Source organism: Macrotis lagotis, chromosome 2 (assembly GCF_037893015.1).
Source record: "Macrotis lagotis isolate mMagLag1 chromosome 2, bilby.v1.9.chrom.fasta, whole genome shotgun sequence".
Taxonomy (NCBI): Eukaryota; Metazoa; Chordata; class Mammalia; order Peramelemorphia; family Peramelidae; genus Macrotis; species Macrotis lagotis.
The window spans coordinates 197167060-197191345 of record NC_133659.1 but is presented as its reverse complement, the minus strand read 5'-3'; the positions used below and the strand labels follow the sequence as shown (position 1 = coordinate 197191345).

At 42.3% G+C, this 24286-nt stretch overlaps 2 protein-coding genes and 1 long non-coding RNA gene across 5 annotated transcripts in view; 2 read left to right on the top strand and 1 right to left on the bottom strand.

Moving 5' to 3' along the window:
• Window positions 1–15114, top strand: part of PLEKHM1 (pleckstrin homology and RUN domain containing M1) — a 37405-nt gene extending 22291 nt beyond the window's left edge. For both annotated transcript variants that reach the window (XM_074224375.1, XM_074224376.1), the window contains exons 8-12: window positions 2019–2164; window positions 3988–4181; window positions 10789–10852; window positions 11322–11479; window positions 11779–15114. In XM_074224375.1, the coding sequence (XP_074080476.1) occupies window positions 2019–2164; window positions 3988–4181; window positions 10789–10852; window positions 11322–11479; window positions 11779–11890 (674 nt within the window). In that variant the 3' untranslated portion in view covers window positions 11891–15114. The remainder of the gene's footprint in view (window positions 1–2018; window positions 2165–3987; window positions 4182–10788; window positions 10853–11321; window positions 11480–11778) is intronic.
• LOC141513991 (uncharacterized) lies at window positions 10252–23546 on the bottom strand. The gene is made up of 2 exons (XR_012475920.1): window positions 23185–23546; window positions 10252–14339 (listed from the first exon to the last, which is right to left on the bottom strand). It is a non-coding gene; the product is annotated as an uncharacterized LOC141513991 (long non-coding RNA).
• Window positions 22513–24286, top strand: part of ARHGAP27 (Rho GTPase activating protein 27) — a 60580-nt gene continuing 58806 nt past the window's right edge. Inside the window, exon 1 of one of the 2 annotated variants that reach the window (XM_074224377.1) lies at window positions 22513–22679. The gene's annotated coding sequence lies outside the window, so the exon portion shown is untranslated. Of the gene's footprint in view, window positions 22680–22751; window positions 22854–24286 lie in introns of those variants that run through there. The other variant, XM_074224378.1, reaches the window with a different exon arrangement.

The window sequence follows — 24286 nt, the reverse complement described above, 5'->3', positions numbered from 1 at the left end:
AGATCATAGGTTAAATGAGTCAAGCACAGCTTTAAAGTTTTCCTCATGTTAATACAGCCTTCCCTGTCTTTCACATACGCATTTTGTTCTTCACACTATTTAGACTTATCCCATTCTCCTGTCTCCTTAGAATCTTATCCAAATTATCCCATCTCATCCCAGACTATTATAAATCTAAGAAAAACTTCCCTTTCCTCGTGTTTTGATCATTTGACCCTGACTTCTAGGGCTTCTAATCTGTTTTAAAAAGGAAAATAAAAAAACAAAAAAACCAAAGCTGTTAAATGTGGATCAAACAGTTCCTCAATCTTAAGTGCTTTCTACCTCTAGTCTCACCCAGCCTATCTACTCTTCAATTTTTACCACCTGTCAACCTGTGCCCTGTTTGTCAAATTTCCCCCCATTATTCTCCAGTGTTCATTTCCTTGAATCTAGATTATGGTGTTAGAGCCAAAAGAAATCTTGGGAATCATCAAGTCCAAAACTTATTGTTATTGAATAAACTAAAGATCTTCATACCTTTCCCCAGATTCCTTATGCCTAGAATAGCTTTTGCTTAACTTCCACAGGATCCATCTGTCATTCACAGATTTACCCTTCCAGGAAGTTTTCTTTATTAGCTATTTCCATCTTTCTTCCAACCTAACACTACCCTCAAATTAGTCCTTTTATTGTACTTGGTAAGTCTTGCCTCCCTTGTTAAATTGTAGTCTTCATGGGCAAGGACTAGTCTAGTCTCCTCCATACTTCTGGGATAAGGTCTGTCCTCCCTGTGAATGTTTCATAAACACTTCATTGACTAGCCTGGCATATTAACAAGCTATTTATTTCTTACCTATAAATTTTACTTAGGCTCCCTTGCTCTTAAAAGAATGTGGAGAAGCTGGCATTGGGGAGGACTCCAATGTTATTTAAACATAACCTACTGAACATGGAGAATTCAGCTGTTTAATTATAATGGCCAAGCTAGACCCCGAGCAGTTGAAATAATTAATATCCCTCCACCCCACTCCAACTCTTTTGAGTGGGCATGAAATATTGCAAATACTGTCAGACACAATTGATGTGTCTGTGTAGTTTTGCTGAACTATTTTTTTGTTATTTATTTGTCTTTTCAAATTCTTGTCAGAATAGATGACTCATTAGGTGGGTTAGAGGGCAGAATTATAGGATTGACAGTAAAGAGCTAGAAGAGACCCTAGAAGCCATCTCATTTTTTCATATGCAGACACTGAAACTCAGGGAGAGGCTGGGGACCCTCCCCCAGTCACACAAGTAATATATACCAAGAGAGGAATCTGAGACCAGAATCTTTGGCTGTAGAGTCAGGGCTTTTCCCACTGGGCCAAGGATGTAAAGTAAAAATCATAGATGAAAAATCACACTTTAAAAAAGAAAAGGAAAGGATCAGAAACCCTTTTTATGATTGGGGCTGGGCCCTTCTTGTGGTTAGGGATGGGGTGGGGAGGTAAAGGGGAGTGGTATGGGGATTGCTGGACTTCTGTTTTTTATTATCTGGAGTAGTGACTTCTCCCTGTAACTGTACCTGCTGGGTCCCACCTCGCTGAGTGTTCAGAACTGGACATGTTAGGACAGCTTTGCTGGGGCATGAAAGGTTCAATTTGTTCATGAGTATGAAGCATTGAAGTAGTGTTGACTATGTGTGAATCCAGACCTTTTGAGGCTTCCTTGAAGAACTCTGGGCCCTGTCATCATCAGTGTCCCGTTCATTGCTCTTGAGGACCGACCTGAGTTAGTCTAATTTTATCAGAAATCTCTCTGAGTTAATCTGTTGAATTTCACATTGTAACTAGGGACTTAAAATATCCACCTACTTTCTTTTGCTTCAAAAGAATAGTTATCAGATATAGAAGGTCTCAAGGGATAAGAGACTAAGAGACTGGCATTAGTGTTAGGGGTTAGGGAAGAAGGAATGGAATGGAAAGGAATAGAAAAGAGTGATTATGGGCATTCTGACTGATGCTCAAACTCTCACAATCTCCCTTCCAACACTCCAGGCTGCTCCAGACAGATTGGATTTTCATTTGTCAGACCCAAGCTCTGTGCCTTCTCTGGCCTCTATTACTGTGACATCTGCCATCAGGATGACAGTTCACTGATTCCAGCCAGGCTCATCCACAACTGGGATCTCACGAAACGCACTGTAAGTCCCTTGGACAGGTTTTGACTTCGTGGTTTCTATGGTTTGGAAAAACTTGAGATTCAGTCTGATGGGTAATTGGATTATTTTTATCCCCTTCAATTTGTGCTACCTCAGATGATGGGAGTATAGAGTTAAGATTATAGGTTCAGCCTCTCCATCCCAAATATTATGATTCACTTAGAGGAAACTCTACCCCTGGGCCACAAACTATTTCTAATCCTAAACCACCATCTTGGAAATACAGTAAAATTAATATTAAACACTCTTGTCTATACAAGCCTTTATTGGAGAAAAATAGAGTTTACAGAAGCCATAGTTCTCAATTCAATTCATTAAGCAACCTACCATATGCAGGATGCTAAATACAAAGATGAAAAATAACTTATCCTCAAAAACCTTATAGTCTAATGGGAGTATGTGATATATCCATGTGCATCAAACAGTCTCTGTGCCCACAAGGAGTTTACTGTCTTGTCAAGAGAGACATCATGTATATGAGTAAGTATATGTACAAAATAGATACTTGTGAGAGAGGGAAGGTATTCATTAGCAACTGGGGAGTGCAGGAGGAGATCAGGAAGGGTCTCATAGAATGTGACACTTGAGCTGAGTCTTGGAGAAAACTAAAACTCCTGAGAGGTGAGGTGAGGAGAAAATACATTCTAGGTGTGAGAGACAGACAGTGCAAAGGCCCAGAGAAAAGAGATGGGATGTGTGTGAGGAGGCAAAATAAGGCCAATGTTACTGGCTCATAAGGTTCATATGTTGTCTTAAAGGCAATAGGCAACTGTTGGAGTTTGAGTAGAAGAGTGATAAGGTCTGACCTGCACTTTAGGAAATTCATTTTGGCAGTTGAGAGAGAGTAGATTGGAGAAGCTTAAAGGCATGGAGAAAGTACTATTATAAGTAGTCCAAGTGAGAAGTGATGATAGTATAGATAAAGTTGAGAAATTGAAGACAATATGAGTTTGCAAACTTCTGGTGTATGTAACAGAAATGGGGAAGTTTGGAAAAAGAGGATGAATTCAAGGAATAAAGTAATGACTTACATTTTGGACATGTTGAGTTTGAAATACCTACAGTACATCCAACTCAAAATGTCAACAGGGCATTTAAGTGATTTCCCCAGTATTATTTAAGTTAGTATTGATTAAAAATTGGTTGAAAAAACTTGGCAATGTTTTGTTTGGAAGATTGAAGACATAGAGAAGATTATCTTGTGAAAAAGAATAGAAATAGACCAATGAGTAGAAGTTGCAGAGAATAGTCCAAAAATAGATTGTCTCGAGATAGAGAACTCACTGTCATTGGAGTCTTCAATCACTGGCTAAATGGTCATTTATTAGGAAGGCACTTCAGAGGAGTCTCTTGATCAAGTTATAGACTGAAGTCTCTCTGAGAGGAAAAGACTTCAAATATCAAATCATGCCATCTGATATTTGGAGGAAATTAAAAGTACTTGGAGCTGACTATTATCATAAAACTCCCTCTCTGGTATTATGTGATTTTGAAATCTCATATTAGAGCCAGGGGTTATTCATTGACACCACAGAAGAGAAGCCAACTGTTAATTGGCAATGACTTATCTAAGACTTCCTGTGGCCAGAACTACCTCTGGCCACTTTGTTTCCTAAGTCAAGATAGAAAAAGAATACTTGTTGAAAGATTGATTTCCTTTAACCAGGAAGAATGAGGTCTGGAAGAAACCTGGAAGAGCAAGAAATAGCTGAATGTGGGACTGACAGGGGAGGAGAGTAGGTCCACCAGAACCGTGGGTGCCTCTAGCTCTCATCATCAACTGAGTGCTGTGTCTGTGTTGGTAGGTTTGCCGTCAGGCCCTAAAGTTCTTAACCCAAATCCGGAACCAGCCCCTCATCAACCTACAGCTGGTGAATAAGTCTCTTTATGACCATGTGGAGCGAATGAACCATATCTGGAGAAGCCGGGAGCAACTTAAGCTCCTAGGTGACTATCTGATTTTGTGCAGAAGTGGGGCCCTGAAAGAACTGAGTAAACGGTGAGTGCTGGCCCCTCAACCACTGTATACACCATCTGTCATTCTAGAGTAACTTTCTAGAGTCACTGCTTCATCAACCCAAACAAACCTAATCTAAACACATTGTGGTGGAGTCATCAAAGATAGACCTGGAAAATTTGTCTTGGAATCAGGCCCAGAAAGCCAAAACTTGGGAGTTAACTTAGAATAAATTCACTTGTGCCTCAAACTTCTGGCTCAGTTCAATCCTCTCTCTCTATAGGTTGATCAGGGTCATGCTTAGATCTTCTGAGCAAAAAAAGACAGTTAAAAGAAATACTCAGGACTAATACATCTACCTAGGAAGACACAGCCTACTTAAAGGGCTGAGTTTTCTAAACCATTTTATTTCTCAGTAAAGTCACTCAAATACCACCTGATTATGATCATTATCTATTTGCTAAACAAAGTTGTGAAACTACTTTAAGGAGAGTGAGAGTCCAGAGTACAACATGAAAAACTTGTGATCGCTTCCAGTTTCCCATGGTTGCTTCTTTGGACTTCGGGACCTTATGTTCCCCTTTGCAGATACCATAAGCTGTTCTTGCAATAGAACTTCGTGTCTTTTTTTTCCCACTTTTAAAACATTTTTTTATTTATTTAAGACAGTGAAGCTAAGTGACTTTACCAAGGTCATATTGTTAGGCAATTGTTAAGTGCCTGAGGCTGGATTTGAACTCAGGTCCTCCTCACTGCAGGGCTGATGCTCTATCCACTGAGCCACCTAGCTGCCCTCAGGACCCCATATCTTTTTTTTTAGGTTTTTGCAAGGCAAATGGGGTTAAGTGGCTTGCCCAAGACCACACAGCTAGGTAATTATTAAGTGTCTGAGACCGGATTTGAACCCAGGTACTCCTGACTCCAGGGCTGGTGCTTTATCCATTATACCACCTAGCCACCCCTGGGACCCCATATCTTAAAGGAAAGTTTAATCATTTTAAGAAAGCTCAAAGTAAGGGGTGGCTAGGTGTTGTAGTAGGGGTGGCTAGGTGGTGTAATGGATAAAACACCGGCCTTGGAGTCAGGAGTACCTGGGTTCAAATCCGGTCTCAGACACTTAATAATTACCTAGCTGTGTGGCCTTGGGCAAGCCACTTAACCCCATTTGCCTTGCAAAAACCTTAAAAAAAAAAAGCTCAAAGTAACTCAAAAGCATGTAGGAGGTTGTTCTTATAGTAAGTTAAAAATTTCTGAGCCTTTGTGTAAAGTCCCCTTTCCACTTTTTTGATAGGACCTTGGAAGGGTTCCATAAGCAGGTTTTACTCCTGGTAAACCCTGAAATCTGAGCTTCCCTGGGTTTTTAGGTGACCAAGAAGCCACATTTTTAGCACTTAGAAGGAACTGACTCATTCTTACTTTTATAAGACTCCCATGACCAGAGATTTATGAGTATACAATCCTCCCTACCTTTTGTAACCAGAGGTGATTTGTCAGGTGAGAACAAAGACAAAGTGGACCTCCCCATCCATGAGTTCAGGCATGATTGCAACCTTGAGTCTTGAGTAAAAACCAGGCATGATCCTGCTCATGTCTTTGGGTTTGTAGAACAACAGGAGGTTGAAGGCTTGGAATAGTTTGGGAATCAAAAAACCTCAGGGCATTACAGTAAGTACCCAGCTTGGATAACCATAACTATCCTCTTTTCCTACCCTATAACTTCTGCAGAAAAGTGAACCTAAGTGGAATACTTAAGTCTTGACTTTGAAATCTAGAAGGGTCCCAAGGACATCTGATCCACTGGTTTAATACACAGTTGAGAAAGGTTACAGTGGTTCTCAGTCATTATTTTCATGTCAATAGGCTGGATTACCAGAGAGGAATCAGGGAGTTATGAATTTCCAAGTCACTGACTACCACAAGAGTCTATCCTACCTATCCCAGTGAAACTGGGACTTTTCAGTCTTCTCTGAGCTTTAGGTTTCCCATATATAAATGAATAAGGAGATTGAATTAGATGAAACCAAAATCTCTTAAGGTCTGACTCTGATGTTCCTTTCATTTGTTCTTTGGAAATAAATAAGATGGTCAACAACTTAATTTCCTAAATCTTTGGGTAAACAGTGACCATAAAAAGAAAAAAGGTGCAATGTCTTCAAGTTCACAAAAATTTTGAACAATAAACTTTTTTTGAAGATTTTATTTATTTTGAGTTTTACAATTTCCCCCCAATCTTACTTACCTCCCCCCACCCCCACAGAAGGCAATATGCCAGTCTTTACATTGTTTCCATGGTATGCATGGATCCAAATTGAATGTGATGAGAGAGAAATCATATCCTTAAGGAAGAAACATAAAGTATAAGGGATAGCAAGATCACACAGTAAGATTTTTTTTTTTCTAAATTAACGTTAATAGTCCCTGGTCTTTGTTCAAACTCCACAGTTCTTTCTCTGGATACAGGTGGTATTCTCCATGGCAGACAGCCCCAAATTGTCCCTGATTGTTGCACTGATGGAACAAACAATAAATTTCTAATAAATAAGCGTATCATGGATATAGCACAATAATTCATGATTGTTAACATGAAGACAGAATTGAATTTAGTTAACCAGTTGTCTATCTTTTTCCTAATTGATATTTGGGGGATGAATATCATGTTTATAAAATGTTTAGAGAGTTTTGTAATATAGTGCTCAGACTGAGTCATCATTAATGAATCAACTAATATGGATCAAAGTCTGTCATTGAATATCCCAGAGACATGTCCTTGGGCCTCTTCTGTTCATTTTTTTCAGTTACTTGCTTGAAGGCATAAGTGACATGCTTATCAAAACCACAGATGACACCAAGCTGATATGAACACCAAAAGCACTGGTAGAAAAATTAGAATCTGAAAAGATTTAAACAGACTGAAATTAATAAGGGGAAAATCGAATTGGGTTGGAACTTTTCATGACCTGTTAATTTAGGACAAATTAACAGTGTGACCTGGTAGCCAAATGCATAACAGTTACTTGAGAGAGGTGGCATTGTGTCCAGGAGGACCTGGTCAGACATCTGGAGGATTGAGTTCAGTGACAGGTGCTACATCTTAGAATAATCGATGAACTGGACCTGATTACATTGGTAAAGTGAATTTCTATATGAGAAAACTCACTTCTATCTTGTGCTGAGGCTTAAATATTTCCCGTGGGTATTGGGAGCTAAAAGTGGTTATATTTTAAAAATTTTGAAAACCTAGAACCCCTTCCACAGAAGGGCAGCCTTCTATAAAAGGACTGGCCAAGATCCCATCAGAGAAGATGTGGAACCTGGAGAAGATAATGGCAAGAAAGATATGTTTCAGGTATTTGAAGGATTGTCTTTATGAAAGGGAAATCCCAGACTTGCCACCAAGGCAAAACCAGGAACCATTTGCGTAAGTTAAAAGGTGGCACGTTTGGATTCATTGTATAGGCAAACTTTGTAATGAAAGGCTCTCCTATGTTACAATGGACTGCCTTGGGAGGGAGGGAGTTCCTCATCAAGGGAGGGCTCCATATAGAATTTGGATGTTATAAAATAAGAATATGCTCTACATCTAGCTCCCAAAGAGCTAGAAATGCTTATTTTCAAATTTTCTTATTGTGATCTTAAAAACCATCAACAGGTTATTTTAATAAACAGAGAACAAGAAAGATTATATAAGAGCCTGAGTGTTAATGATGAATTTTTATAGAAACATTTAATTTAACAAAGAAATAGCAAAATTGCTTTATCTGTCCCCTTCTGTAGGTATTTTTTCATGTGCTTAAGAAAAACTATTTTATTACTGCTTTTTTGACATATCTATCCCTGTCCATTAACTCATTAATTACAAATAGAAGCCTTCCTTTGTAATTGATACACACATGTATGCATGCCTGAATGTGTGTGTATCCCCACTACATATAATATGACACATGGCCCATGTCTGGAAATTGTGTCCCTTTAGTGTATCCTTTGTCTATCTGCCAAAAAAACGGTATATTTTATCATCAGTGTTCTGAAGTCAGTTGATGGCTGCTTTGATCAGTTCTTTAGTCTTTTCTAAGTTAATTTCCTTCATATGATTATTGTGGTCAATGTATAAATCATTCTTCTGATTCCACTTATTGAACTCTGCACATAAGTCTTCCTTTTACTCTGAATTTATCATCTTCATCTTTTGTTTTGGTGTCAGTAATCTATCACATTCATATATGCAGAATTTTTATCCATTTCTCAATTGATAGGCAACTATTTTATTTCACTTGTTTACTACAATAAGAAGTTATGCTCTAAACATTTTTTCCTTCTATCCTTGACCTCCTTCGACTCTTTGCCAAAATAGTAGTATCACTGGGTCAGAGGATAGTGACTCTTTTATTTAATAGTTCCAAATTATTTTTCAGAATTGTTGAACCAAATCATAACTCTGCAATGTATTAATGGGTCCATCTTCAACAACCAAACAATTGCTATTTCTCTCTTTTTTCATGTTTATTCATCAGATACCACTTCTCAGTAGTAATATGGAGCATTTTTTTATTTGAATGTTAATGGTTGATGGTGTTTCTTCATTTGAGAATATCCTGTTCATATTCAATAAATATTTATTAGATAACTTTTGTTATATATTTATATCAATTCTTTTATATCTTGGCTATCAAATCTTTTTCAGAGAAATTTGTTACAGGATTGTTAAAATTATTTCCCTTTTAATTTTTACTACATTTGTTTTACTTTGTTAAAAAACCTTCAGTTTTATATCACCAACTCATCATGCATTCATTTAGGTTTACTGTGTGCTATACAATGTGTAGGAATAGAAATATGAGCAAAATGATAGTCCTCTGCCCTCAAGGAACTTAAATTCTGATTTAGGAGGACACATAAGAGAGAACTGGAAAACAGGAGAGGGAGTAGACAAAAGTACAGAGGTGGGGGGAAGCAGGTAGAGAGTGGGGAGCCTAGTTCCTGAGTACATTTTTTAAAATGGAGATTCCAGGAAGAATTGACCAATAAGAGGAAAGGGATTTCAGAATCAGAAGGCTACTGGGGTCATGGAGGAGAAAGAACTATGGGGACTCAAGAACAGAGTCCAGAGACAAAGGAAGGAAGCACTATGGCTTGGCTCATGAACAAATTTATCCATTTCATCTTTTATGATTTCCTTTTAGCAAAGAATTATCTCCATACCCAGGAATGCTGTTTTTGTGACTTTCGTTTCAAGACTCTTTATGTCATTAATCTTCATACTGAATTATTCTTCCCATTATGCAGATAGAGGAATTGATGCCTAGAGATAACGAATTTTATGCCCAAAGTGAATTATAATTGACTCTTAATATAGGCTGCATTCAGAGTCTGCAGGTAACTGTTGCTAATGGCTCTCCATTTAATCTTTTTTAATTTAGTTACTAACCTTTTGTTCTTCAGTTTCTCAACTCTTTACAGTTAACAGATCAATAAATCAGGCCCTGATTTGTGTCTCTTTGCTGATGTATTAAGGTGTAAGTTTTCACACTGGAAATTTAAGTCAGCTTTCCAGTGCTAGTATGGGCTGGCTCTAGCAATACTTTGGCAACAAGGTCTGTTTGAAGGGGTATGTGTACACTGGAAAATAATATTAACTACACACCTTCCTTGGATTAAAAAAAAAACAACAGTTTAAAGGAGGTGATGTGGTCTGTATTTGGGCCAGTATGGTAAAGGTTCAAATGTAAGAAATCAGCTAGGTCTTTTACCTACCTATCATGATAGGGAATCATATGGCATTTGATCTACCCCTGGGGAAGGACCTTCTGCTCATGCTAGATCCCAGTTTCCAAAACAATGGGACAAGATGCACTGATGGGAGAGAGATAGCACTCTGTCCAAATACAACTCCCACCCCTTCCTTTGGGACACTGGGGTAGGCTACAATTCACATTCATTGTCTTCCTGCTAGTGATAAAGAGCAGCTTCCTGTTCCTAGTAAAGCTGGAAGTTTACTTGGGAAAAGTCATTGCACTCAAGTTAGTGACAGTATCTGTGTTCCTGACAATGACCTCTGGCTCTTGTGGAAATCTCCAAGCTTCACAAGTAACCCCTTTGTGAACAGTTTTAAGAGGTGTGTGTGTGTGTGTGTGTGTGTGTGTGTGTGTGTGTGTGTGTGTGTGTTGTATAGTTTTGAGAGTGTCCCTGGGAAGAGGACAAGGAAAAGCAGTCACACACACGCACACATATATTTACATACACACTTATATATGAAGTACACAGCATTTGGAAGTTCTGACTAAGCACCCTTAGCTGCTTCACACCATCCTTCTTCCAGATGTTAAAAGGAACCCTTGAAGAGTGACATGCAGGATATCAAGCCTAAATTTCTCAAGACATAAAAGATTTAGTTTTCTCCACTTGGACCCTGACCCTCCTTCCCTCCCTTTCCCACAATGAGATTAATGAGATTTGTGCACCAAGGCAGTGGCTGCCCCAGGTGTTTCCTCTGTTCCTCAGGATGTAACCCTGTAGAGGATCTGTAGCCATCTGTGTTGTGCAAGCCAAAGTTTGGTTAGTATCTAAACCAGTTTCCTTTTCTACCCCTGAAACATGAGTTTTGGTTCCAGGGAAGTAGCACTAACCATCCTCTCTTATGTTTTCTCTGAAGCCTCAACCACCGAAACTATCTCTTAGAGTCTCCTCACAAGTATAGTGTTGCTGACCTTCAGCAGGTAAGAATTCAGCCCCTGTTCCACAAAGCTTGCAAGTCCATTCTTGGGGTGGGGGGAGGGGGGAAATGAATAGAGAAATGGGGAAAGTATCCTGGCACTACTAATCTGTGGGACAGTAAAAGCCTATTGTCTGTCTAGGACTGAAGGCTGCCCTAGTGAGTCTCCACACTTTCCTGCAGAGGGCAATAACACAGTCCCAAATACATGGAATTGTAATAGAGACTGGGCCCATTAGTATGTGCATATGAACTATTTCACCCTCCTTTCACTTTTTGTCCCATCTTAAATGAATATTGGAATGTAGGGAGAGGGAAAAAATGTTAGTTGAAAGTAGGAAACTCAATCTCCCCTCTCTGTCATCACCCCTCTCCCATGGTCAGCCACACAAAGACAAACTCAGGGGGACAGGACCACAATCCATGTATACAGCTGTCATGGCAGAATTTTCCTTGATGCTTCCTTCTGGCAGATTGCTGAGGGGAGTTTTGAGGGATTCCTGCAGGATCTGATCCAGTTTGCTTCCCAGCATGTCTATCACTGTGACCTGTGTACCCAGCGGGGCTTCATCTGCCAAATCTGCCACCACAATGGCATCATCTTCCCTTTTGAGTTTGATACCACAACACGGTAAGTGACAACTGTGCCCTTCCCCTCCCCAACCCAGACAGAACCTTCAGTTTGTATTAGTCATTCGTGGATTTCCTTGCTCAGGAAGGAAAAAGTCAGCCCCTGAATATTTTAGGGCCTCCTACCTAAGATATAAAAGTCCACTCAGTTATCTGGGGCCTGCCATTTGGGGGTGTTTTCAGGGCTTAGGTCAGCTCTCTAGATCCAGAACCCCTGCCCAGTGGCCCCAGAGACTGAATTGGGGGTCCCACAGAGGTTACTTGGACCACATTCACACTGTTATTTCTTTTCCCTCTCAGGTGCAGAGAGTGCAAAACTGTCTTCCATAGTAGCTGCCAACCCTTGATGAAGAGTGGATGTCCCCGTTGTGCCCGCAGAAAGAAGTATCAGGAGCGAAGTCTTTATACCTAACCATTTGCCATCAGCCTTGTGGGCTTCTCTACCTCAGGCCACCAGAAAAAAAGAAGACATGGGTTTAACATTCAAATGAATTTCCATCAGGGACAGCATGTGTAGATTGAAGGTGGAAAACCCATCATCCATTTCCTCCCTCCCCTCCTCAGCACTGTCTGGAGGTTCACCCATGTTACTGGTAGGAGTCACCCACCTGTCCAGACCCTGGCTTGTGAGCACCCTAGAAAATCAAAAGAAGCAATGATCAGTTCACATTCAGGACATGAGAAGCTTGTGCTGCCATAGAACACTCCTAGACTCTGGTGCCTCTATTTGCACTAATCAGGTACCGACCTTTCCCAGTCTCCCTTTTCAGGGGCCTTCACTTCACCTCACCTCGCCTCCCCCAAGTCAGCCACTGGCATCCACTGTGGAAACAAGACTTAATGGACATTCTAAATTCTGCATTACTAATTAAAAGTTCTAGTTTTCTAAGGTTTACTTTTTCTTTTCCTCCCTTTGAGTGAGTAAAATATTTTTTATATTTGAACTCTGCCCAGACCACCCAAAATAACCAATGCCCCTCATGATGGAGCGGGAATGCAGTAAACCAACCAAGAAGAAGGGGTGCAACCGTGCGCAGAGTCTGGATGCCTGCTGTGTGTCCTGAAGGGCCCTGCTGAAGGCCTTTTGAGAACATTGTGCCAAATATCCCAGAGTGCCTGGTGGTGGAATCAGGGCCCAGGGAGATGTGTGCTCTTTTTCCTTTCTCATCTCACCTCACAACTGAGAATCCTGGCTCCCTTCTTTGGGGTGGGGGGGAGCTCTGGACTGCCTCATCTGCCTTCTCAGCCTGGAGCCTGGTCCCAACTAGAGACCACCACAAAATGACTCAAAACTAGCACTAAAAGCACTTTCCACCTTCCTTGTTCTTTAGGAACATCACCCGGTGTCATCCTCCTCATCTCCAGGAGACAGCCTCACATTGGGAGGGTCAGAGATGGCACAGCCAGGCAGGAGCAACCATAGGCTGCTTGCCTCTTGTCACAGGCAACTGGGATGCTTGACCTTGGGCACCAGCCATCCTCCCAGCTGCGGGGCTTCCAGACCCTAAGGTGCTGCAACAGTGGCTTCTTCAGCTGGCCACAAATTTGAACAGCAGCAGCAGCCTCTGCCTTGGCCTATGCCTGTCTCTAGCTGACCCCATGAGAGGCTGGGTAGGGGACCACCCAGACATCTCCTGCAACAAACCTTGTGTTTAAAGGGAAATTTAATCTCATCTTTATATGAAGCCATTATTTTATGAGACATTTTTCAACTCATTCATTAGAGAGGCATTATAAGAGACTATAAACTTGTCTATTAACAGAACTAGCATTAATGGGAGGGAGGAGTATACAGTTTTTTCCTCTTCAAACAAATGAGGTGCTCATCCCTGGGTTTCAGATGACTCATCTGTTCTCATCCAACAGCTGGCATGGCCCACTGCAGAACACTCCATTGCTAGGGTTCCTTACTCAGCCTTGATACCTGCAGATTAAGGGCACACCATGACATTTGAGGCAAGGTGGCCATTATTACTAACACAGGGATGTTCCCCTGCCCCCACCCCAAAAGGTAACTGCTTGAGCAGACTAAGCTGAGTCAGCTGCCTGGCCCAGCCAGTGGATGGAGGCTTCATCACTGCTCCCTGTTGCTGCCTGCAGACAGCCAAGTACCCAGGCCCTCTCTAGCCTTTTTGAACTGTAATTGTGTCACCTAAAGCAAGATCCACCCAGACTATGATCACAGTTCATTTTAAGCCTTAATTGTCCATTTTCCCAGTTGATTGATCCCGAGTGTCTATGTCTGTCCGTCTGTCTATGTGTGTATTGGGGATAAAGAGTATGCATGTATCCTTTCCAAATGTGCCCCTGCCCCCTCATCACTGCCATCTCTGGATTTCTTTGCTTTTGTTTTTACCCCTCCCAAATTAGCCCCCAAAATCTACTTCTGTTTTAACAGGTGTTGATTTTATTCCCTGTATGGCCCAAACTGAAAGCAAAGTAGATTCCAAATGGTGCCCATGTGGATTTGTGTTTTTAATTTTATTTTGTACAATAAAGCATTTCTTGTGAATGGGACTCTCTCTCTGAGAAGGGATTTGCATCAAATGTACTTACTAGTGGGGTAGCTAGATGGCACAGTGGATAGAACACCAACCCTGGACTCAGGAGGCCTTGAGTTTAAATCCAGCCTCAGATACTTAATAATTACCTAGCTGTGTGACCTTGGGCAAGCCATTGCCTTAAATAAATTTAAGAAAAATTTTAAATGTACTTACTAACTACTGCTGCTCATCTGGAAGATATTGCACTCAAGACTTGATCATCCAAATTGCCAGATCTGCCTCAGACTCCCAGAGTCAACTTTGTAGAAGGAAGGAGTTGGCCCTTCCATCTCCTCCCTCTGATGAAAACTGATGTCCCTGATGATTGGACAGAGGACAGTGAGGCCTATGTCATTAAAGGAAGCAGCAGTAACCCAAACTCCATGGCCATGTCCAGTCACTGCATTGAAAACACTGGAGAGGGTCCAGGAAAAGTTCTCCATTCAGCTGAAGGAGATTTGAACTCCCATCCTACCTTCAAGGGTCTTCTTTGGTTTAAAGCTTTAGCTGCTTGGACAAAAAAATATCCCTTGGAAAAATGATATGCATTGCATTCACAGAAGTGTGGAAGAATTTACCACATCCTTTCCTAAGTGGAATTTGGTGGTGGTGGTGGGGTAACAGGAAAGAAAATGAGAGCCATGGAAAGGAAAACTTAGGTACCATTAAAAATGAGCAAAGATCAAATTCAAGAACCATCAGGACAGGAATTCAGCTGAAGCCCAGATTTTGTCTCCTATGTGACCTTGGCCAAATCACCTAAACTCTGGGGATCTGTTTCCTCATCCTTGAAATAATGTCTCATCCAGTTGTAAATCTTTGTCCTCATTGACTGGGTATAACAGTCGTAATTAGAATATCCATGAAGGTGCTCCAGTCATTCTGCCCCTTCTCTCAGCTGTGAGCCCCCTACAATCATTCAGATTGCTGGATGAGATGGGAGTCCCCAGCTGTTTCTTAGGGTGAAATGCCATTGCCTCAAGTCCTCCAGGCCCTTACAGGTTCATCTAACCTACAAATGTCACCTGAGACCTCTGAAAGTGGCTGGTGACCCAGTGGATGAATTTGTTTGAATCTAGAATCTGGTAGACCCAAGTGTGAATCCAGCGTTATAATAAGCTGTGTGAGCCTGAGCAAGGTAACTTTACCTCTGCCTCATTTCTGTAACAGGGTTGTGAGGATCAAATGAGATATTTATTAAAAAAAAAAATCACTTATCAGTGCAGTTACATAGGAGGCCCTATGTAAATACTCATTCCCTTTCCCCCATTCCCTCCACTAGTGCACTCTGAGAACCTCTGGACCTGTCTCATGATGTGTCTGTCTTCCGTGTTACCATTGTCATCCCTTGGCACAAAGTAAGTTCTTAATGTTTTTTCATTCATTCACATAGCTAGGTGACTCAGTGGATAGAGCACTGACCTTGGAGTCAGGAGAATGAGAGTTCAAATCCAGCCTCTAGACTTACTAGCTGTGTGACTTTGGACAAGTCATTTAATCCTGCCAACCTCCCATTCACAGCCACCTCCAGTTCTGAATAATATCTGGTCACTGGACCCAGATGACTCTGGAGGACCCAAAGTGAGACTGGTGACTTAGCACAGCACCCCCACCCCCACCCCTTCACTCAGATCTGTGCTTGTCATGGCATCACCTTCCCTGAAGTCATGGTCTTATTCAAGAATGAAGGACAAAAGCAGTAACAACAGAATAAAGCACATCGTTTGCAAAGTGCTTCCCTCAGTCTGTATAAGCACTTTAGAGAAAATGAGTTGAGAAAGCACAAATTGTCCCAAAGTCACAAAGGAAGTATCAGACAAGATTGGCATCCAGGTTTCCCTGATTGGAAGCTTTTATGATGTAGGATAAAATCTGGCCTCAACCACTTGCCAGCTGTGTAACCCTGGGCAAGTCCTTAATGTCCCTCAGCTTCATTCAGTTCCTATAAAATGTGATTAACCAGCACTTACCTGTCAGAATTGCTGCAGAACTCCAATATCTCATCTGTAAAGACTTGGCAATCCTTAGATAAATGTTAGCTATTTCTACTGTGCCATGCTACCCTTTATAATAATTGCTAACATTTATATATAGCATGTTAAATGGGGGAGAGAGTAGGTTCTGAGGCAGATGACAGGGCTGTGGAGGCAGTGAGTCAGGTTCACAGTGATAACATTGGCTTCCAAGATTGGGCTTCAGGCAAATGAGAAAGTCTTCCAGTTCCACTGGCAATGTCTTTCCCAGAAATCTCTATTTGAAAAGCCAGCATCCTCATAGAGTCATTAACCTCTCTTGGACTATTAGAACTGTCTCTATAGGCTCAGTTGCCAAAATCTTTAATGTGCCCTTATTGCTAGAATCAAAATATTGTTGGGATCAAATAGCTCAACTTAGTTCTGTCTACTTCTGATCTTCCTTCCCCAATCCTATGCCTGATCCCAGATTTATTCTCCACTGCTCCCCTTCATGAACTATGTTTCAGTCAAACTGGCCTATTTACCAGATTCAGCACTCCTCGCTTTTTGGATATATGCATCCTTTGTGTCATCTAGGGGAAGCCTTTCTTGATCCCCTAAGTTATTAGTGCTCTCTTTGATTTATCATGTACATGCTTATCTGTTTACATGTTAGAACCACCCACTATCCCCTATCCCCGCCCCCAAGTTCTACCCTAACCAGAGGAAAGTCTCCTCTAATGCATTGGGTGAGTCAGTGGTAGGACTGAATTAGAGATTCTGTTCAGAATTGATCAGATTGAAGTATAAGAAGGTTATTACCCACATGGATAGAGACATCTTTAAGATCATGGGTCCCTGGAGGCAATAAACTGACAAGAACAGATAGGTGGTCAGAAGGCTCCTTTACCCAGTCTTATTTCCAAAATTGTTTAACAGACATTGGTGGGGGAATGTTTTGCCTACCAGTAGTGTGTTTTGGGGAAGGGTAAGGATGGAGTCCACTACCAGCTAGTAAAGATAAATTTCAAAGATTACTAGTCACTAGTCCCTTCCCCACCCTTGCCATCTGGGATGGTTCTTTAACCTAAGGGCCCTAGAATTTCTGAACATGGAAGTGGTCCGTCCTGGTTTGAGGAAGATGAGTAAGAGTGGGGGAAAGAGTTTTATTCTCCTGATGAGAACTGAATAGACTGACCCTGCTTCCTCTGCCTAGTTCCTCTCTGTCTATCCAGGCTGGGAGAAGTGGGGACTGTGGCTAGACAAATAATCTGCTCCAAGCTCTTAAATGCTTTTCTTGATGAATATCAGGGTGTCTGTGTACTGGAAGCTTGGAGTAGGGATGGGCATCTTCCTAGTTATTGCTATTATCCTCTGATCCTGCACAGTATTTCTGCCCTAATTCCTCCCTGAAGGACCAGATTGACATCCTTGGGGACAAAGAGAAATACAATGGGAACGGGGAAAAAAGAAATATGAATCAGTACTGTTTTACCTCTGCCTCAGTAAGGCTTTCACCCAATCCATTCATCAGTGAAGGCTCTCTTCCCACCACTACAGTACCCCTTGCCTAGTTAACAAGGTGGGGGTGGGGTGGAGAATATGTGGAGTTTGGGTGATTTCATCTGAAACATCCATTTTCTTTTCCCTAAGATTTAACTTTAAATTTAAAATTCCTCACTCACAAGCTGGGCGGGGGGGGGGGGGGGGGGGGGGTGGTGGAGAAGTCCCTAAGACAATGCTTGCTTTCCAGATCCTTTCCCCTAAAGAGGTTTGTTATGATTGGGTGTCTCATCTATCTTTTCATTAAAACACTTCATAACTATATATGGAGATTTGATACCAGCGCAGCTAGGGAGAGGGTCTGAATGACTGTACCCTGTAGGGGATCTGGATGAAGTGGGTAAAGATCTGGAGACATTACAGAGACCTCTCTGTTTTGGAAGTCAGGGTTCCTTGGCCTAGATATCACTTGTTACTCTAAGATTCTTTCACCAACAGAGGAAGTCCTCTTTCTCATTTTTACCTCAAAATGAACCCTAAGAAGGAAAGAGCTACTCTCTGCAGACTCCCATTACTCAAAAAACTTTTCTTAAACAATTTCTTTGCAGCAAGCACTGTACTAAACACCCAGGACTCATTCAAAAGTGAAACTCCCTCACCTCGAAGAGCTTACAAATTATCCAACAGAGGCAACAAATCTATTTGCTGCCATACACAAAATAGTTGGCGTGGTTGGATGGCACAATGGATAGAGTACCAGGCCTGCATTAAGGATGACACTCCTTCCTAAGTTCAAATCTGGCCTCAGACACTTAGAATTGTATAACCCTGGAAAAGTTACTTGTTTTAGTTTCCTCATCTGTACAATGAACTGTTACTGTTTGTCCTTCACTCTCAGAGGACCATGATATCAGGGATGTGATGTCATGACATGCAAGTGAACTGGATTGATTTCAGTGACTAGAAATGGATCAGAACAACTGAAGATGACCCTGAATGTAGTGGGAGACCTCGGCCTTCCTAAGCAAAGATCTTTAACAGGTCTCAGTTTGACTGAGGCAATGCCCATTCAGTTAATAGTTTAGGTAAGAAAAAGATGATACAAAGATGGCCTCTTTTACCTAATTAAAAAAAATACCAGTCTGGAAGAGGAAACCCCTAGTGACAATGAGCTAAGGAAGTGAAAAACTATTCAATATCTTTGTCAAGAAAGTCCCAAGTGAAGACAAGAAGAGTCAGAAGAGTTACACACTACTGAACAACAACAAAATAAATATAAGGTGAAAGAAGAAGAGCATTAACTGCCGGGAGGAAAGTGGTCAGGAAAGTCATGATGACTGAGTCTGAATCTTGAAGGAAACTAAGAAGAGAAAGCATTCTAGTTATAAGGGACAGTTTGTACGAAGTCCTGGAGATGAGAGATGGAGTACCATGAGGAACAAAAAGACCAGTTTGATTGGACCTGAGTATGAGAAGGGGAGTGCTGTGTAACAAGGATGAAAATGTAGATTTTTAATATAAAGGCTTTTTCTTTGTGAGTAGAATTGCAGACTTTTCTGAGACCCCTTTTGTACAAGATTTTGTATATGAAAAGACAATGTTTGAACCTTCTCAAACTAAAAATCTAGAATTTGGGACTGGATTTTGCCATGGGAACATTAAGTTGACTTGCCGGGGACAGCAAATCTTTAACTGGAGAAAGAACTTAAGGGAGTGTTCTTTGGAAATTCAAGAGCTATTCATAGGAAAAGGAACTGAGGGGTAGCACAGTAGATAGAGCACAGGCCTTGGGATCAAGAGGACCTGAGTTCAAATCCGACCTCAAATACTTGATAATTACCTATTTGTGTGCCTTGCCAAAAAAAAAAAAGAAAGAAAAGGAGCTGAAATGGGGCATTTAACTGTCAATGTATCCACACTAGAGGTTATGAGGTTCAAACTAATTCCCTGAGGGAATCAGAAAGGAAGAAACCAAATAGGATGAAGGATAGATCATGCCTCATAGTGACCTTTAAAAGGTCACTCACTGGGGCGGCTAGGTCGCGTAGCAGATAAAGCACTGGCCTTGGAGTCAGGAGTACCTGGGTTCAAATCTGGTCTCAGACACTTAATAATTACCTAGCTGTGTGGCCTTGGGCAAGCCACTTAACCCCATTTGCCTTGCAAAAGAAAAAAAAAGGTCATTCACTTCATTGTGTCTAAAAAGTAGATTCAAAGAGGAACTCAAACTGAGTCCAGAGACAGACTCAAAGAGAAACCCAACTCCTGATGGGACCTGGAGTAAGAGAAGAGGAAGCTCTAAGGAGCCCTGTGGAGCCAGGAGACCATTAGTCAGAGGCAGTCACAACAAAGAAAGGGGTTAGTTGGGATGCTGGAACTGAGGCTGTTGAGGTCAATCAAGGACAAGGTGGGTCAGGACCAAGACAGTGTCACTGTAATTCTCCTACCCAGGATTATTAGATTGATATATATTTCCTTTTCCCCCTTGAACTTCTCCTTGATAATCTAAAATCTTTTCTTCCAGTCTAGAGAAGAGTTTATCTTTCTTTATTTTCAACATTTGCTTTGTCTTTGTAAACAAGTGCTAACTACTCTAACACAAAAATGCTTTTCCAGAAGCACTGTCTTTGGCTGGGAGTTCTGAGCTAACAAAAAGATCAAAAGAATTACAGATCCTTTGATACCGCTTTAGAGTGAAGGGAGGTTTTTGTTGTTGTTTTTTTTTTAATTTTAATATATTTTTTCTTTTTTTATCCTAGAAAACCAATAGAAGAGTAAGGATGAGGGAATGATTGCATGACCCTGAACATCACCACACCAGCCTCTAAATACTATTTCCTTTTTGTCTTAGTGTTCCCAGCCCCCTACAACATAGAGGGAACTTAATAAATTACTGAATTGAATCCAACTCCAAAGTTTCTGGACCCTGAGGAATTATGGGGGTAGGGAGTGCTAGCATGAGTGGGAAAAGGAGACTATAAAATGGGCCAGAGCACATTCCTGCAAAGGAACCTGGTCCCTTACCACCCAGTTTGTAGGCAGCTCAGGACTCCAACAGGATTATAGGATTAGGAGCTGGTAGAGAAAGTTTAGAGATCACCTAAAACAAACCCTTCACTTTGCACTGGAGAAAACTGAAACCCAGACAGGTTAGATGAGTTGTCCAGAGTAACAGGTGGTCAGTATTAGTGCTGAGATTTTAATCTAGTGTCTCTAACTTGAAGGCTGCTGCTTTTTCCAAATCAAAAAGATTGACTGGCATTAATTATAATTCGAAGAAAGAAATCATTCTATCTAAAAAGATTTATAGCAGTTCTTTTTATAGTGGCAATGAATTGGAAATTGAGGGGATGCTCACAATTGGAGAATGACTGAACACGTTATGGTATATGAATATTATGGAATACTATTGTTCTATAAAAAACCATCAGTGGTTAGACTTAAGAGAAACATGGAAAAAATTACATGAACTGATGCTGAGCAAAGGGAGAAGAACCAAGAGAACATTAACAACATTGTGAATTGATTAACTATGATCAATGCAGCTCTTCTCAGCAGTTTCAGAGACCTAAGACCCTAGGAGACCTGTTATGGACGATGCCATTCACATCCAGGGGGAAAAAAGAAACAAACCACAGAATTTGAATGTACAACTATGTTCAGTTTTTTAAAATTTCTCTTATGTTTTCCTTCCTATCTCATGGTTTTCTTTCCCCTTAATTCTTCCTCACAAAATGACTAATATGTAAATATGTTAAACACAAATGTACATATACAACTTTTACCAGACTGTTCCCTGCCAAGGGGAAGTGGGGAGGGAAGGGAAGATGGTATAAAAATGTGTAACATAAATTTGCAAATGAATGAATGTTGATAAGCTACCCGTAACATGTCATTGAAAAAATAAATTAAAATATCAATAAATTCCAGGGGGGGAAAAAAGCAATCATTCTATCAAAACTTGGATTCAGAAGATCTAGGTTCTTATCCCAACTCTGACACACTGTGTGGCCCCAGGCAAATCACTTAATCTTTCTATATTTCTGTTTCCTCATCTGTAAAGTAAGGATAATGTTACTGGCACTACCTAAAATTGCTGTTTTTGAAAACAAAGTGTAAGCTGCTTAGTGAACAGGGGACTAGAGTTGTTACTATAAAACACTGCATGTTTCCATTCATTCCAAAGTGAACAAGGAGATACTTGTGATTGGGGGGGGGGTAAGTGACTTGCCCAAGGTCACACAGCTAGGTCATCATTAAGAGCCTGAAGCCGGATTTGAACTCATGTACTCCTGACTCCAGGGCCAGTGCTCTATCCACTGCACCACCTACCTGCCCGGATAGTCTTTTTTTAAAAGTGGGGAGGGAATTTCATCTTACCAGAGGGAGACCCTAATAAGGCTTAAGGGCCAGGACAGCAGAAACCATACTTGACCTGAAGTCAATAAACATGAGGCAATTAAACATCTCCTCTAACCTTAGCTGCATTACCACAGGCAAAGTCCCTTAATCTTTCTGAGCCTCAGTTTTTCCATCTGTAAAGGGGATAGAACTGTTGCTCAGAGAATTATCTGGAGCTTAAATTCGATAGTGTAAGGGAATTAAATGAGGTAGCAGCCTATGTAAAGTACTTTGTAAACTTTAAAGAGCTATTACAAATATAATATCTAAATGGTAGCTTATTATTACAGCTACTGTCTTTATTATTAATTATTAAAAACTTTGCAAACCTTCGAATGCAATTCTTAGTATTTGGAGAAAGTACGAGAACACAGTGGATAGAACCCCCCAGCTTCTGGAACTATGATTAGGAGAGGCTCTGGATGGAAGAAGGGGATGGAGAAGACTATGGGGTGTGTGTGTGTGTGTGTGTGTGTGTGTGTGTGTGTGTGTGTGTGTGTGTGTGTGTGTTCATCCTCAGCTGAGGCACCAAGCCTTTCCCTTCTTTCTGCTCACTTCTGGGGCAAAGCCCAGGTGTGGCTGCGGCTCAGGCCGGGCGGGCTGGCCCAGCGGGGACAGGAAGCAGGGACGCCGGGGATTGTCTCTCCCGGCAGCCGCAGTCCCCAGTTTGGGAGGAAGTTTGCTGGGCGCTCTCCCCCGGTGGCTCCACTCTCTAGATTGTTCAACAGGAAACGAGGGAGTGAGCCAGTGAGAAAGAAAGGGAGGCAGCCAGCCAGCCCGCCCTCGGCCGGGAGTCCAGGTGAGCCCTGGGACCCCGCAGGACAGCTTGGGGGGTGGGGGTGTTGGCGGGGAGCGGGAGGATCCTTCTCCGGACCGGAGAGGAAGAGGAGGCGCAGCCCCAAGAACCACTTTGGGACCCCAAGTCGCGCCAGGCTCGGGGCAACAGCTCCCCGGGAGCTCCGAGCCCTCGGAGGTAAGGCTGAGGTCTCGAGTCGGACTCCGCAGCTCCCTGAGCCCGCTGAGATGCGAGACCGGGAAGGACGAAGTGGGGTAGCAGAGGACGGGGTGTGTGGGGGGGGTGAGGGTTTAAGAGGAAGAGGAGAGGGAGTGGAGTGAAAGGGACGGGTGCGACAGGCTGTGTGGGTGGGTGGGAAGACAGACAGGGAAAGTGGAGGGGACGCCGAACCTGGACCCCAGCTTCCCCTGAACCTGGCCCATGGGTCCCGCCTGATCGCTGCCCATGGCTTCTAGCTCGCTGGGGGTGGGGAGAAGGGGGAAGGGAGGTGAGGAGCGGTGAGACTTACTCATCTCATCTGCTCAGTAGCTCTTAGGCGATCCAACCTTTGGGAAACTCATCCTCCTTGGCTCCTCCTGGGATCTAGTTCTAGTTTCTTTAGCACAGGAGCCAGCGGGGGGCTTCCCCCCAGCTCCGCCCCACGAGCTCTCTTCTGTACCCCCTCCATCTCTAATGGCCATCACCTAAACTCACATCCAGATTGCTCACACCCTTGCTCTCCCCCACCCCCAGACTAGGGAGCTGTCTCCCTGTGTCACACAATGAACTGGAAACGAACCAATTTTCCCTCCCAAGCCCACGCTGCCTTAGAAAGACTAGGAAATTCTAAGATGAGGCCCTGTGGTGGGCATCAGGAGAATGAGTGCTAAGAAGATAGCTAAAAGGGGAGCCAGGATTTAAGGAAATGCCTGATTTGACTTTAAATTAGATGCAAAATATGTTATTCTCTTATGCATGAGAGCTTTCAATTTTAAGTGTTTTGGTGCCATCCCAGTGTCTAACTGGCAAGTCCCTTGGGGCTCCCCACCCCTGGAGCCTGAGGGAGCAGGACTGGGTAAGGGGGTTGGGTTGGAAGTTCTGCCTTTTGATTTCAGCCCAGTTCCCCCCACCCTCAATGACCCAGCTGGCAAGGAGTGACGGGAGCACCAAGATTTTACCCTTCTCTCCTGCAACTTCGTGACCATATGTAGCTCCCCTTCCCCATCCACAGGCCAATAAGCTAGAGGGAGGAAAAAAGCTGGGTTCTCACTTTAAGTCTCTTAAACTTCTTTCCCAGAGTCCTAGCTCCCCTAGCTCAATGTTGTCCCTCTCCCTCTCCTTTAATTCCTGTATCCCCTTCCCTCAGACATTTTGAGTCTAGTTGGTCGGGCCCAACCTCCAGTGCATCTCTAAGGGAAAGCAGGCCCCTAAAGTTCTGGATCTAGGGTGTCCCCCTTGTCATCACCATAATCTAAGCTCCAGACCTGTCCTGGAGATGAAGAGGGAGGGAGGCCAGCAAGCACAGGAAGGGGAGGGAGGCATCTCAACTGCTGGGGTTTTTCCTTTTTCCCAGGCTATAACTTTGGGGGAGGTGTTGCTCATTATCCTGAAGTTTTTGCTTAGGATGAGGG